Genomic DNA, 14,396 nt, shown 5'->3' with positions numbered 1-14,396 from the left:
TTAGAATGAAAGGAAAGAAGATTTAAGAGCTTCTTGGCCTCTAGACCCAGTTTAGTAAATTTCAATATGTTTGTTTTCAGATAGGACCGGTTCTCATATTTATGTCTAGCAGGACTTCTTTAGTGACAAGTAACAAAAAAAACCCAAAAAAACAAAAAAAAAAAAAAATCAAACTGTTGCAAAAAGGAATTTATGGGCATTTCATGTAGTCAAAGGAGAGGCAAGGATGCAGTTGGACCTCAGGAATTAACTGGGATTTAGGACTTTACTGTTGCAGGGTATTGTTGCTCTGTACTTCATCTCTTTGTCTTGAATGTCACAATTCCTGACCCATAGTTGATCACTTAGTAAATGTTTTTGAACGAGTGAATAACTCTTAACCTAGTACAGATTCTAGGAAACTCAAGGTAAAAGTAATTCTGGTAATCTAGTTTTAGAAGACCTTCTGAGCTAGCAGTGTTAACTTTTTTTGAATCTACTAACAGGAATACTTTGCCTTTTATGACAAGTCTGATAACCACAGGATCTCAAATTTAATAGCTACTATTAGTGGACTACAGTGCCTTTCAACTTCATACTGTGAAGCCTAGTTTCTAAACAATTATATTTGACTCCTTTACTGACCTTCATTGTATTCTAATTCTTGACCAAGTTCATTTATCTTCATCAGAATGCTCTACAGGCATTCTTTGCAGGTAATTACACAGCTAATGTGCCCTTAGATCTGGCATCAGAAGTGTTAGCAACTTTCCTTCTCTTGTTGCATGACACCAAGAATACAGTGGACATGGTGATTTGAAGTAGCATGATGGCCACACACACTAGACACCATGCCTGCATTTCTCACAGGAAATAAGGACCAAAATAGAACTGTTTCCTTTGATGAGAAAAACTTCTTTGGGGAAAGGGGGAGTACAAATACTATAGGCTGCTAAATGTGTTCCTTCCTGCTGTTGGTCAGAGCATAGATGAAGGGGCTGAGTTTCTGTGCATTACTAATAGTTTATTTTACCAAGAAAGGGCTATGGTTGCCTCAGGAGAGCGATAAAGATTAGTGGCCTAGTCTCAGTTATATAATTATATATGCTCTGATATTTTTCCTTTTTATTGAATATTTTATTTGTACTGATTGTGATCGAACCTTGAAAACAGTTTATAATCTTCCAGTTTTTCTTGATCAGTGGTGAACCATAACTGGACATTGGGTGTAATCCTTGCTTGATTAGCTTCTCCAGACCCTTTTGTTCTTACTCCCATGCTTGAAGATAGGTAGGATCTGAGCATTTTCTTCTGCCTCCCCAGAAACCTCAGCATCTCTTTGTTGGCAAATTAAGCCATGTCAATTTTTAACAAAATTCAAGATAGATCAAGGATTTTATGCCCAGTTTGATTCTTAAAGAGTCTTAAGCAAATTCTGATTTTGAAAAATAACCATTTTTTATAGTCAGGGAAAAGTTCTAAACTCTGTGTCTGTGAAGAGTCTAATTATTATTGTGTTTGGGTTTTGTCTTTTTTGTTTAAGATTTATTTTTTATTTTAGAGAGAGAGAGAGCATGAGCTGGGGGGAATGGCAGAGGAATAAGGAGAGAGCGAATATCACGCGGACTCTCTGCTTGAGCACAAAGCCTGACTCAGGGCTCTATCCCATGACCCTGAGATCATGACCTGAGCAGAAACCTGAGCAGAAACCAAGAGTCGGACACTTAACCAACTGAGCCACCCAGGAGCCCTGTATTTTTGATATAGAGGATGTACCTTCTCTAACATATTCATTCAAGACCAGACCTAGACTAGCTGCTCTTCTTTTGAGTGGAAAGCCATTATTCCCAGTTCTTATCAATTACCTTTCTTTTGTCCTTCCCATCAAAGGTCTTTAAAAAGTTTCTTATAATGATGGCTCTTAACAACAACAATACATTTATTTAGTTTTTAGCATCTGCTCTCTCCCAAGTATCACTCTAGACCTTTTATGGTATAAAGATGAGTAAGAAATGCATCTGTGCAGTTTGCTACGTGGCACAGGAAAAACAGGTGAAATGTGGGCTGTGTGCGGAAAGGCATACCCTGTAGGTTCAGAATGGGAACACTGTAGTATAAAGACCATTTATAAAGTCTTTTTCTGGCTTATGATTAATGTCTTTTAAAATTTTTCTGTGTCATTTCCTTAATATACACATTTGCCAAAAATTACCATCTAAGTTCCTTCAAAAGATTGGACTTTACTGAAGTCTTTCTTCTTTAATTAGTAGCATTTTTGAGGTATAATAAGATATCGTAAACTAAATATTTAAAGTGTACAGTTTCACAATTTTTGATATTCGTATATACTTCTGAAACTATCTCCACAGTCGAGTTAATGAGTATGTCTATGACCACCCCTCCAGTGTCCTCAGACCCCTTTGTAATCCCTCTCTTGACCCTTGTCACCCTCCTCTTCCACTTCTAGGAATCTACTTCCAGTCACTTGATATATCTTGTATTTTCTAGAACTTAATATAAATGTGATCACACAGTATATACTCTTTTTGATCTGGCTCCTTTCATGTTGTTATGTGTATCAAGAATTCATTCCTTTTTACTGCTGAGATGCAGTGGAGAGCACTTTACTTTCTAAAACATGTTTATGTCCCCAAACAAACATATTGACCTCAATACTTTTATTTTTGAAGTCTTTTTTTTTTTTTAAAGATTTTATTTATTTATTTATTAGAGATTGAGAGAGAGAGAGTGAGCATGAGCCAGGGGGAGAGGCAGAGGGAGCAGCAGACTCCTCTCAGAGCAGGGAACCCAACATGAGACTGATCCAGGAACCCTGTGATCATGACCGGAGCCAAAGGCAGACACTTAACTGACTGAGCCGCCCAGGCACCTCTGAAATCTTTTTTTAAAAAGGGCATTTGGGGGCAGCCTGGGTAACTCAGCGGTTTAGCGCCACCTTCGGCCCAGGGCCTGATCCTGGAGACCCCGGATGGAGTCCCACATCAGGCTCCCTGCATGGAGCGGGCTTCTCCCTCTGCCTGTGTCTCTGCCTCTCTCTTTCTCTCTCTGTGTCTCTCGTGAATAAAATCTTTAAAAAATAAAAAATAAAAATAAAAAGGGCATTTTGCCTTTTTAATCTAACTTTTATGAAATATTTACTTATCTGAAGTTAAGCCATACCTTAGTTTCATTTGTTATTATTGTTGTTAAATTTAGTAAAATTAAAGTTAACCTTGGTTTTGACTTTCAATTGTGCTTGTTTCCTAATTCTCCACTATTTACCACTTATCCAGCCTTTGTATTACACGGCGGTTATGTTAACTCACCTGGAAGTAGATGGCAGATCCTCAGGAGTTCTCTGTTGTCCAACTTTCAGACATGGAAATCCTATCATTATCAGGAAATGATTTTCCATATGACCTATTTATGTGTAAGGAAGCCTTTGGGGGAGACTTAGCAGCACAACAGGTCCTTATCCTGTTATTCAGTAGTTTGCTGGCTGAGTTTGCTGGCTTCATAGTCAGTGTACATTTCTCTGCCTGACACATCCAGCTGCTGTCTCAGAAAGTGCCCTCTTTAAATTGGTGCAGCTTACTCACGTACCCTTGCTAGAGTCAGTACCAAAAAGCAAGCCACAGGCAGTGTATATCCTAAGCAGCGATCATCACCTACTTAAACTCAAACCACCTAGTTTGCTCTCATGTTGCTTGTTCTCCTATTAATTACTCTTCTAGTCCTAAATTTACAGCTCAGCTGTGATACCTGCTTCCTGATCTTTTGGTTTAAGGATATAAATTGGACTTCCTCTTTTGGCTTACGTATTGGATTTTGGCTTTGTTTATTCCCTGATTTAGTATCCCTCATGATCTTGAGTAAGAAACTACATCTGCAGATTTAATTTTGTGTAGTCAAGTCACAACAAAGCAGCTCTGTCTCCCACCTTCTTTTGTCCCAACTAGGAAAGAGGAGGATCAAGGATGAATCCAACATCTGTTGTTAGGCCATGGAACTTAGTTTTCTGGAATATGGCAAACCACTTGGCAGAAGTGGAAAATGGGATAACCTTCCCGTTTTAGCTTTTAGATCACAGAATTTTCTGCGTCTAGATTCCCTTGTGTGACTATCTAATTGCTGGCAGTCCTCAGTGATCATGCTATCCCCAGGACTTTCAGACACTGCTCAAGTTGTTATTCTTTCCTGTTTTCCCAGAACAACTCCTTTGGACAGATCATTCCCATGCCCTGCTTGAATATCTGTAAATAAGGATTTCTTTTTTTCCTACCTAGAGAAATGAAATGATATCTGGTAGCTTTTATGAAAACTTGTAGACTTTTCATGTGACCATTTCTAAAAACTGCTTTACCCTGGTTTACAAATTATGATGTGGCCTCTAAAACTACAGATCATGTAGTTAGGGACTCGGTGGACCTACCTGTTGTATTGGGGAGGGGGGGCATTTTCTTACCTCGGCTCTTCAGAGTACTTATCTGGTTCTCGCCACACATGTCCTACCTCCTAATATTCTAGCTGCCTACTCACTTAACTATAGGGCTCTATTGTAATAGTAATGGCAATGAATAGTCCATTTCTGGGGAAATGCCAGTTATGTGCCTGTATTTTTGTTTTTGTGAAGATCTCCACAGGTGTTTTTGCTTTTATCTCTTCTTTCTCATAGCAAGGGTGATATTACCCTTTAAAGTTTTATTTCCAAAAAAAAAAAAAGTTTTATTTCCACTGGGGTTTAGAGTGCAATTAATATGAACTGGCATTATCACCCACATGATTAGATCATAAGGGGTGTCTAGTCCATTCTCCCAAACATACTCAAGTCATTTCACAAATGGTGGGAAGTCTTATGTTATTCTTCTGTGTATTCTAGAATATTTACATCCTTGGATTCCCTAACAGAGATTTATAAAACAGATCACTTTAAAAATCATACTATTTCCTATAAAATGACAGAAGAGTAAATTATGTAAAAGTTTCATTTTCTCTATCTTTTTGAAGACCTAAATATTCTTATTGTCAATCCAAACTTTAAATTTAATCCAGTCCCTCATGCTGCTTAAATTTTCTATGTTGTGAAAAGTCTTCTCATCCTGAATCATACTCCTTGGTCTTTCTATGATTGACATAGAGTGGATTTCTTGCAAGATAGGAGATTTTGAGGGGATTTGGAATAAAGAAAAGGAGCCTGTGTAATGAATATGAACTGGATGGAATTTTGTTTCAAGGGACTATAGGGAAAATCTGCTGGAGGCATAACAACATATCCAAAACAATGGTTTGTGCAGGGATGGAGATCATCAGTGGAAACAGTACATATGTTTTAGCAGTAGGTGAATCTTTATTCTTTTTTTTTTCTAAGATTTATTTATTTATTGGCAGCAGGGGCAGGGAGAGAAGAGAGACAGAGTGCAGCTAGTGGAAGAGTTGCAGAGGGAGAAGAAGAGACTCTTAAGCAGATTCCACAGTCGGTGCAGAGCCCTATGTGGGACTCAGTCTCATGACCCTGAGATTATGACCTGAGCTGAAATCAAAAGTGGGACTTTTAACTGACTGAGCCAACCAGGTGCCCCTCTTTTTTTGTTTTAATGATAGGTTCTTCGGATGTCCTGATTTATTATTCCTTCCTTCCTTCCTTCCTTCCTTCCTTCCTTCCTTCCTTCCTTCCTTCCTTCCTTCCTTCCTTCCTTCCTTCCTTTCTCTTTCCTTCTTTCCTTCTTTCTTTCATCTTTCATTTGGTCCTGATTTTTTTCAAAGCTTGTTCTTTGGATAATAGCTTTGACCATATTAACAGCAGGAGGCCTTGACGGGGTGAGCACTGGGTGTTATTCTGTATGTTGGCAAATTGAACACCAATAAAAAATAAATTTATCATTAAAAAAAAAAAAAACCAGCAAGAGGCTTATCATTGCCCTAGGCTTTAGCTACCATGACCTGATTTCTGGTGTGAAAGTTTATGTTTGTTTGTTTTATTTTTTTCCCCTTTTAGATCCATTTTTCCTGTCCACCCCTCCTTCAGAATCATTGCCTTGGCAGAGCCTCCTGTTATTGGAAGCACAACACAGCAGTGGTTGGGACCAGAATTCTTAACCATGTTCTTGTTCCATTATATGAAACCACTTGTCAAAAGTGAAGAAATTCAAGTGATTAAGGAAATGGTAAGAGTAAGGCTAGCTCTAGCCTGCTGCCTTCAACTTTTCTTATTTTAAGGTACTCTGACACCTGTCAGAGCAGAGTTGGACATTTCTGGCTGCTTCTTCCCATTTACTCCCAAATTTCCTGATATATGGTTCTCATACTTCAGCATTTTTCAAAATCATCTGGAGGGCCTAATAAAATGTGGATTGCTGAGGCATTAGGTCTGGGATGGTACACGAGAATATACATTTCTGAAATTCTTAGGTGATACCCATGCTGCTGATCTGGGGACCACACTTTGAGAACTGTGGATATAAGCTATCTCTCCATTTTCCTCATGAGGAGGCAGTTTTAGGATTCCTTTTCCATGTAAAAATCAGCCAAGGATGACTATTTTGAGTTCCTCCTATAAAGGGAGGCCAAATATATTTTAGTTCCTTAGCCTTTAGAAAATACAAAGTAGTTCTGTTCTCCTCAGTACTGTAATGTATCATACACTTACCTGATTAGTTATCTGGTGGCTTGTAGTATATGTAATGTGTTATTAAGTGCTTCACCTTTTAGAGTTTTAGAACTGCATTGTTCAATGTAGCACTAGCCACATTCAATAAATTTCAAAAGTTCAGTTTCTCAGTCATATTTCAAGTGGTCAGTAAACACACAGGGGCTTTCAGCTACTGTATTAGATAGCATAGGTAAAGAACATTTCCATCATCACAGAAAGTTCTAGTAGGCAGTGTTGTTCTCAATCACAAATAATTAACTTTTTACATAAATGCACTCATCCCCTTTTAAACACCAGAATGAGCTGATTAATTTTAGATCTTGTGCGCGCAGTGGTGGATAAGGGCATAGGCTTTCAATTGAAACAACTTATTCTGAAGTGCCAAATCCACTCCTTAACAGCTTCTAGATCTTGGGTAGATTACCTAACCATAGTGTCTGAAATGATTACAGTATACCAGTCATTGTTCTAACAACTCTCTGATCTTTGTAAATTAAAATGAAAGATATGTCATTGTTACCATTAAATTTCTCATAATTTAATTCAGTTAACTATTTAATTAGATTAAAATTGTTAGAATTCAAGCAACCAGTGTGTGTTATTTGGGCAACTGTTCTTTAGAGGTCATTGATAAACCGATTATGCCCCCTATGTATGTGATTTTAAAGTCCTTTAAAAAATGAATAGCCTGGGCATCCATCCTTTGTACCAGATGCCTTACGTCACTAGATAGACAAATTACTAATAAGTGAAGGAGTTTGGTTTTAATAAGAAAAATGCCTAAATTAGTGTTCAAAAAATTATGCCGGAGCTAACAAATAATTATGAGAAGTTTTTTCTGGGTACACTTTGTGCCAGTTTTTAATTGAGTTAGAGGCTCCTTTCTCTTTTATCCTGGTGATGGGATTGTAAATGAAGAGTGGCTTGGTTTTAACCTCCTGATTGTTAAAGAGAAAGCAGATGCTTAAGTGTTATCATTAGGGACTTTCTAAAAATATAATTCTAATATTGTTTGCTAAGTAGCCAGAATTTCTGGTTAATTGGTCAGCTATTCCCACTTATTCTTTCTGTCTTTTCTCAATTCTCTCATAAAATAGGTCCCAAATATACCTCAGGAAGCTTTGGACAGATTGTTATCATTTACACACAAACTCAGAGAGACACAGGATCCCACGGTAAGTCTGGGCTTTTTCCCATAGGATTTTTTGTTGTTGACATGCTGTTGCTTTATGTTCTCAGAGTTTAATGCTTTAAAATCTATTTTTCAAGCTGGTATTTTTATCTCTTATACTGTGCTTTGCCCTGTGCATATATTTTACTCTTTCAGTGATTTGAACATTTATTTACTCTAGCTACTCATGGCTGGTCTCATAGAAAAACAACTAGCTCTAGAGCTTGGTGATCCTAGGGTTTCGGTTTTGGCCCCCGGGCTCCTGTCCTGAGCAGTCTCATCCAGTCTTAACACTTCAAGTGTGACCTCTTCTGTTAATGACCAAATCTTTCTCTTCATCTTCTAATTTCGCTTTTCTCATTGATTCTAATTGTATTTCCATCCTGGGATGGTGTAGGGGCAGGAAACTTTTCCCTTCCTTCTTTCTAGGTTCTTTGGCTGACCTAATTAAATTAAATTAAATTAAATTCACATGAGACAGACTAAAGAAAAACTAATATCAGAAAATCCGATTTAATTCCATATGTACAGGAGCCCCGTAAAAATACTTGACTTAAAGCAGTGACCAAAGCAGACAGCTTTTATACCTTTTAGACAAACAATAAATTTATAAAGAATTAGTAAGACAAAGAAGTTCGGGCCTGGGGTAGTAAGGGTAGTAAATTAGTGACGAAGTAACAACGTTTGTTTATATTGCCATCTTGGCCCTTTGTTCCCTATTTCTAGAGATAAGGATGCCTTCTACCCTCCTGGGACAGAGAGGGTGCCTTTCATAGGGTGGATTTATTTCCTGCTTTCCTGGGACAGAGGAGGGTCAGAATGTCCTTGCACTAGCTGTTTCTTAAGTAACTTTAATTCAAACTAATAAATATGTCAAAATGGCATATTTTGGGGTGGCATATTCTGTCCCCCTCTTAAAATTTTTTGCATGACTTTTTTTTTAGCATTCACAGTTGAAAACATTTTTGCGCTATTAACAAAAACTAACCCCTGCTGTCAAACATCTAATACACTCAGTATAATTCATGCTTTATCAGGGGTGAAGTGAAAAGGTTAGTTTTCAGTCTGGGGTCTTGAAGCAATAATTAATATTTTAAATAGGCCAAGGCAAATTATATATTTGCCCACAAAGGGATAAAATGTTATTTGCTTTGGGCTAGAATTTTAGTACTGACGCCTGGTCATATCATGCCAATCGGAAGTGTGATTGGTGATTACATATGCATTCGAATAGCAAAAAATAAATAAAGAGCTAATTCTTCCTTAACAAATGCAGTTTGGTAAGTGAAATCTTTTAAAACTCAGGACACTTAGGGAATAAAGAAGAGGGGCTTCATGTTTAAAAAGTTGGAAACCACTGCATATGTTGAAGGATCAAGGGTTATCACCAACTCTGAATCTGTGTTCTCCTCTGTAAAATGGGAAGTGCCATCCACTTCATAAGGAAGTCGTAGTGATTAAACATGAGAATGTGTGTGAAGAATCTCTTCCTTAGTAGCTACTTAATAGATGGTTTCTTTCACTTCCCAACTGGATCCTCTGGGATTGGTAGAAATCCAACATATCTTATACCACTAACCTGTCTTTCCCCTTTAAATCTATTCCTATTTCTTATTTAGTTTTCTGACTGTGTTAATAATCTGTCTCCTTGCTTTCCCATGATCTCCACTTAGCCTGAAAGCACATCTCATCAATTTGGCATCATGATGTCTCATCCATTCTCTTACCTATCACCAGTAACTGTCCTAGTATTTGGTTTCATAATCCTTCTCCTGGAATATTGCTCTTTCCTTTTGACTACCCTCACCACCAACAGTTCATTCCTTGTGTGGCCCTGGATTGCTTTCCTGTGCCTGTTGTAACAAATTACCCTAAACTGCTGGCTTATAGCAACAGAAATTTATTTTCTCACTCTTCGGGATGCCAAAAGTTTGGAATGTGTATTACTGAGTTGAAGCTGAGGTATCAGCAGCGCTCCCGCAGGGGCTCAAGGGGAGAATCTGTCCTTTGCCTTTTCCAGGTTCCAGTGGCTACCAGCATTCCTTGACTTGGGACATCACTATCTTAATTTCTGCTTCCCTCTTCACATCACCTTCTCTTCGTTGAGTCTCTTCAGACTTCTTTCTGCCTCCTTTTTGCAAGGATATATGTAGTTGCATTTAGGAGCACCCAAATAATCCAGGATAATATCTTCATCTCAAAATTTTTTATTTAGTGTGGTCTGCAAAGTCAACTTTGCCATATAAACTAAAACTCATAGGTTCTAGGGATTAGGAATTGGGTATCTTTGGAGGGAGGACCATTTTCCAGCTGTCACAGATCCCCTATTAATAACCCCTGATTGATAACCTCATCTCCAATTTGTCCCTTACTTGTTCTTTTCAGCTACACCATTCTCTTTCTTGTTCCTTGAACCCACTCGTGTCTGCCTTAGGGCCCTTGGCACTCAGTGTTTCCTCTGCCTTGACTGTTCTTACTTTACAGATGCCTCTGCTTCTACTTCCGGTGACTCTGGGATGTGCTTTCTCCCTGTTCTGCCCTTTAGAGGGAAGTAACCTCTCTCCCCAACCTGCTTTCCTGTCGCCTGACATATGATTCTGTTATTGATCAGATGTGGCTGTATTACAGGTTTATTTTCATCTCTTCAATTAGTATTAGTATTTGAACTACTTGAACACACTGTTGTTTATTCTTTTCTTCCCATTTTCTGGCCTGGTGCCAGGCCCATAAGGGACAATTAACAAATGCTTGATGGATGAATGAATGAAGTGATTAGTTAATTAACTACTACTTTATTGACACATTGTCCCTAAAGTTTTCTGTCCCTGAGAATGGTATTATTTTCATAAAAGAAACAATTCTTTAAGAGAAAAAAAGAGAAACTTACTGAAAAAATTTCTGATCAAATCCTTCATATTTTTAAGCTGAATTACAATTACTAATCTTGCTAATATAAAAAAGCCCTTGAGTTGTGCTCTTAAACTCCATCACTGTGGTACCAAAGGGAATGTGCTCATGTCCTCACACTCTTTTTTGCAAGATAAAACTACAGTCAGAAACTTAATGTTATAGGGGCATCTGGGTGGCTCAGTGGTTGAGCGTCTGCCTTCTGCTCAGGTCGAGATCTCGGGGTCCTGGGATGGAGTCCTGCATCGAACTCCCCACAGGGAGCCTGCTTCTGCTGATGTCTCTGCCTCTCTCTCTGTGTTTCATGAATAGATAAATAAAATCCTAAAAAGAAAAAGAAATGTTAATGTTATAAACATTAAACACATTAAGAATTTTTAAATTAAAGTGCATTCTCAATTTTTATTTGATAGTGTGAGAGCAGAAATAACCAAACCCTTTATTCAACACTTAAATGGCTCAACATTAAGCTTTATTCTGATTTTTTTTTTTTTTAACACTGGATGTTATTGTAAAGCATCTCGGTGTTATCAAATGAGAAAAATGGTATTTTTCAAAATCAATAGAGAGCCTCCCTCACTGAACACTGGAATGAAATGTGAAGCCTGAATTCATTGTCATTCTTGGATGAGATTAGAATATGGTACATGAGGAAGTTACCATAGGGATTATTGGGACCCTCATCATGAGAATCCTCAGGTTGGGAGTTTTTTATCAAACATTTGCTATGATTAAAATGGGAATTTTTTGTGGACCCACATGGGAATTGCTAGGTCATATTTAGCTTTTGATACTTTAAATCATACTGGCTGAAATAAGCTTATTCTCAATTCTTCCTTCTTTCTTATATCCATCTGGTGCCAAGTTCCCTGAAATATTTGTTGATTCCTTCTCTCCAGTCTTTTTTTTTTTTTTTTGCCAGTAACCTTTCTGTACCTTATCATTTTATTGACAGATCACTGCAGTAACTTTCTGTTTCCTGTCTAAGGTCTCTCTGTCCTTCAGCTACTTTGTGTGTGACCGCCGCCAGATTAATCTTTCTAAAATCACATTACCGCTTTGCATGTAACAAAGTCCTGTTGCCTTTAGAGTAAGACCAAACTCCTCCAAGTATCAGGTCTTTGTCACCCAGCAAGACGTTCTAGTAGAAGTGGGCCGGTTTCCTCACATTCTGCATTTATTTCTGTTCCTTTTGCTCTCATGCCTTTGTTCATAGCATTTCTCTTGCCCGCTTGAACATTTTAATTTTAAGCCCCTCTAGCAGTTGTCAAGTGCTTCGCTTATGTTGGCATTAAATTATATGCTAGTTTGAATTGCAATTTATACTTTCTTATATTTAAATATTGTCTCCTTGTCTAGAATGCAAATTTGTCGAAAACAAGGATGAACCAAATGTTTGCTTGTAAATGAATTCTTTGAGACATAGAATGTGTTCTTTAATAGAAAAGAGGATACATCATAAATGATGATCATGCTCCCAACCTAGTCCCCAAAGGACCATTTAACCCATCTTGTAGCTGAAATATAATAGTAGCTCCAGCACACCAGCATCTCCTGGAGCTGCAAAATACACACGGGAGGAGGTCAGTGCCCTTTGTTCTTTCCTGGATGTGCAGAGACTACCTTCAGTGAAATGCCGGAGTAAGCAAGTAGAGGTGACTTGGGCATCTTGGCATCCTTCCACCATCTATCCTGAACCCTCTGCTAACTTCATGGAGTCCTCTTCTGTGTTCTGTTAGGGGCTCAGGGCCACTGTACTGCCCTCATCGCCTCCTGTGACATTTCACCCTGGCCTCTTCTGACCTCCTAAAGAGCAAGTTGCTTCAGAAGTTCTCTTTTCTGGTTTTCAGTGAAAACTGCTGTCTCCTAATGTTGCTGATCTAAATTAGGAATTAATCCAGTAATAATCTGATACATTAAATTCATATTAGGGGCACCTAGTATGGCTCAGTGGTTGAACATCTGCCTTCAGCTCAGGTTGTGATTCTAGGGTCCTGGGATCAAGTCCCACATCAAGCTCCCTGCAGGAAGCCTACTTCTCCCTCTGCCTATGTCTCTGCCTCTCTCTCTCTGTCGCTCATGAATAAATAAATAAAATCTTTAAAAAAAATTTTCATCTAAAGTACAAGTCACATCCCCTTCCTGTGTTAGATTTTTTTTTTTCCATTTTGAAGAGGCTGACTTTCAACAAAAATTGCTGACATTTGTTGAACACCTATGTGTCTGACCTAAGGGCTTTAGAACAATCAATCTTTCTTTCTTTCTTTCTTTCTTTCTTTCTTTCTTTCTTTCTTTCTTTCTTTCTTTCTTTCTTTCTTTCTCTTTCTTTCTTTCTTTCTTTCTTTCTTTCTTTCTTTCTTTCTTTCTTTCTTTCTTTCTTTCTTTTTTTGTTTCAAGTTTTTATTTTAATTCCAGTTAGTTAACATACAGTGTAATATTAATTTCTGGTGTAGAATTTAGTGATTCAACACTTCAGTACAATGCCCGGTGTTCATCACAAGTGCCCTACTTAATCTACATCAGCCATTTATCTATCCCACCCACCCACCTCTTCTCCAGCAACTCTGTTTGTTCTCTATAGTTTAGAGTCTGTTTTCTGGCGTGCCTCTCTTTTTTTTTCCCCATATGTTCATGTTTTGTTTCTTAAATTCCACATATGAGTGAAATCATATGGTATTTATCTTTCTCTGACTTACTTAGCATAATACTCCTGGCTCCATTCATGTCACAGCTAATGGCAAGATTTTTTATGGCTGAGTAATATTCCATTGTGTGTGTTTATGTGTATACCACCTCTTTATCCATTCATCAGTCAATGGACATTTGGGCTCTTTCTATAATTTGGCTATTGTTGAGAATGATGCTATAAACAGGGTGCATGTATCCCTTTGAATCAGCATTTTTGAATCCTTTGGTTAAATACCTAGTAGTGCAATTGCTGAGTTGTAAGGTAGTTCTATTTTTAACTTTTTGAGGAACCCCGTACTGTTTTCCAGAATGGTTGCAACAGTGTGCATTCCCACCAATAGTGTAAGAGGGTCCCCCTCTCTCCAAATCCCCACCAGCAATCGTTGTTTTCTGTGTTGTTAATTTTAGCTATCCTCACAGGTGTGAAGTGATATCTCATCATGGTTTTGATTTGTATTTCCCTGATGTTGAGTGAAGTTGAGCTTTTTTTTCATATATCTTTTAGCCTTCTAGATGTCTTCTTTGGAGAAATGTCTATTCATGTCTCCTGCCTATTTTTTATCGGGGTTATTTGTTTTTTAGGTGTTGAATTTGGTAAGTTTTTTATAGACTGTGGATACTAACACTCTTAACAGCCTTAAAAGTGAAGGCATTATTATTGCCAACTAAAAGATGAGAAAACCAAGGCTTGAAAATGTCAAATAATCCACCAGGCTAATAGATGGGAGCCTGATTTGTCTGATTTGAACAGTGATAAACTTTATCATTACATTACACTGCCCACTAGGATGATTTCAATACCATGTCAACAAATACTTACTCATACTCACATATCCTGAGTTCCATACTAGCAGCTCTATTAATGGAATTTCTTTCTTTTTTTTAAAGAATAAGAAAACAAAGTGAAATTATTCTGGCAGTTTAAGGGAAGGATTTCAAACTGCAAGCTGCCACCCAAAGGATAAACTGGTTGACACCTCTGTGGTCAGAAACCTAAATTGT

General features: G+C 37.9%; 1 protein-coding gene across 4 annotated transcripts in view; it reads left to right on the top strand.

Moving 5' to 3' along the window:
* VWA8 (von Willebrand factor A domain containing 8) overlaps positions 1-14,396 on the top strand; it is a 353,412-nt gene that overhangs the window by 121,947 nt on the left and 217,069 nt on the right. For all 4 annotated transcript variants that reach the window (XR_012010082.1, XM_072782924.1, XM_072782926.1 and 1 more), the window contains 2 exons: positions 5,975-6,143; positions 7,726-7,803. Coding sequence is in view for 3 of the 4 variants with exons in the window: in XM_072782924.1 (XP_072639025.1) it covers positions 5,975-6,143; positions 7,726-7,803 (247 nt within the window). In the remaining variant the exon portion in view is untranslated. The remainder of the gene's footprint in view (positions 1-5,974; positions 6,144-7,725; positions 7,804-14,396) is intronic.

Source organism: Canis lupus, chromosome 17, assembly GCF_048164855.1.
Source record: "Canis lupus baileyi chromosome 17, mCanLup2.hap1, whole genome shotgun sequence".
NCBI classification, from domain to species: domain Eukaryota; kingdom Metazoa; phylum Chordata; class Mammalia; order Carnivora; family Canidae; genus Canis; species Canis lupus.
The sequence above is the reverse complement of the archived record's forward strand: the minus strand, read 5'-3'. Positions and strand labels throughout refer to the sequence as shown.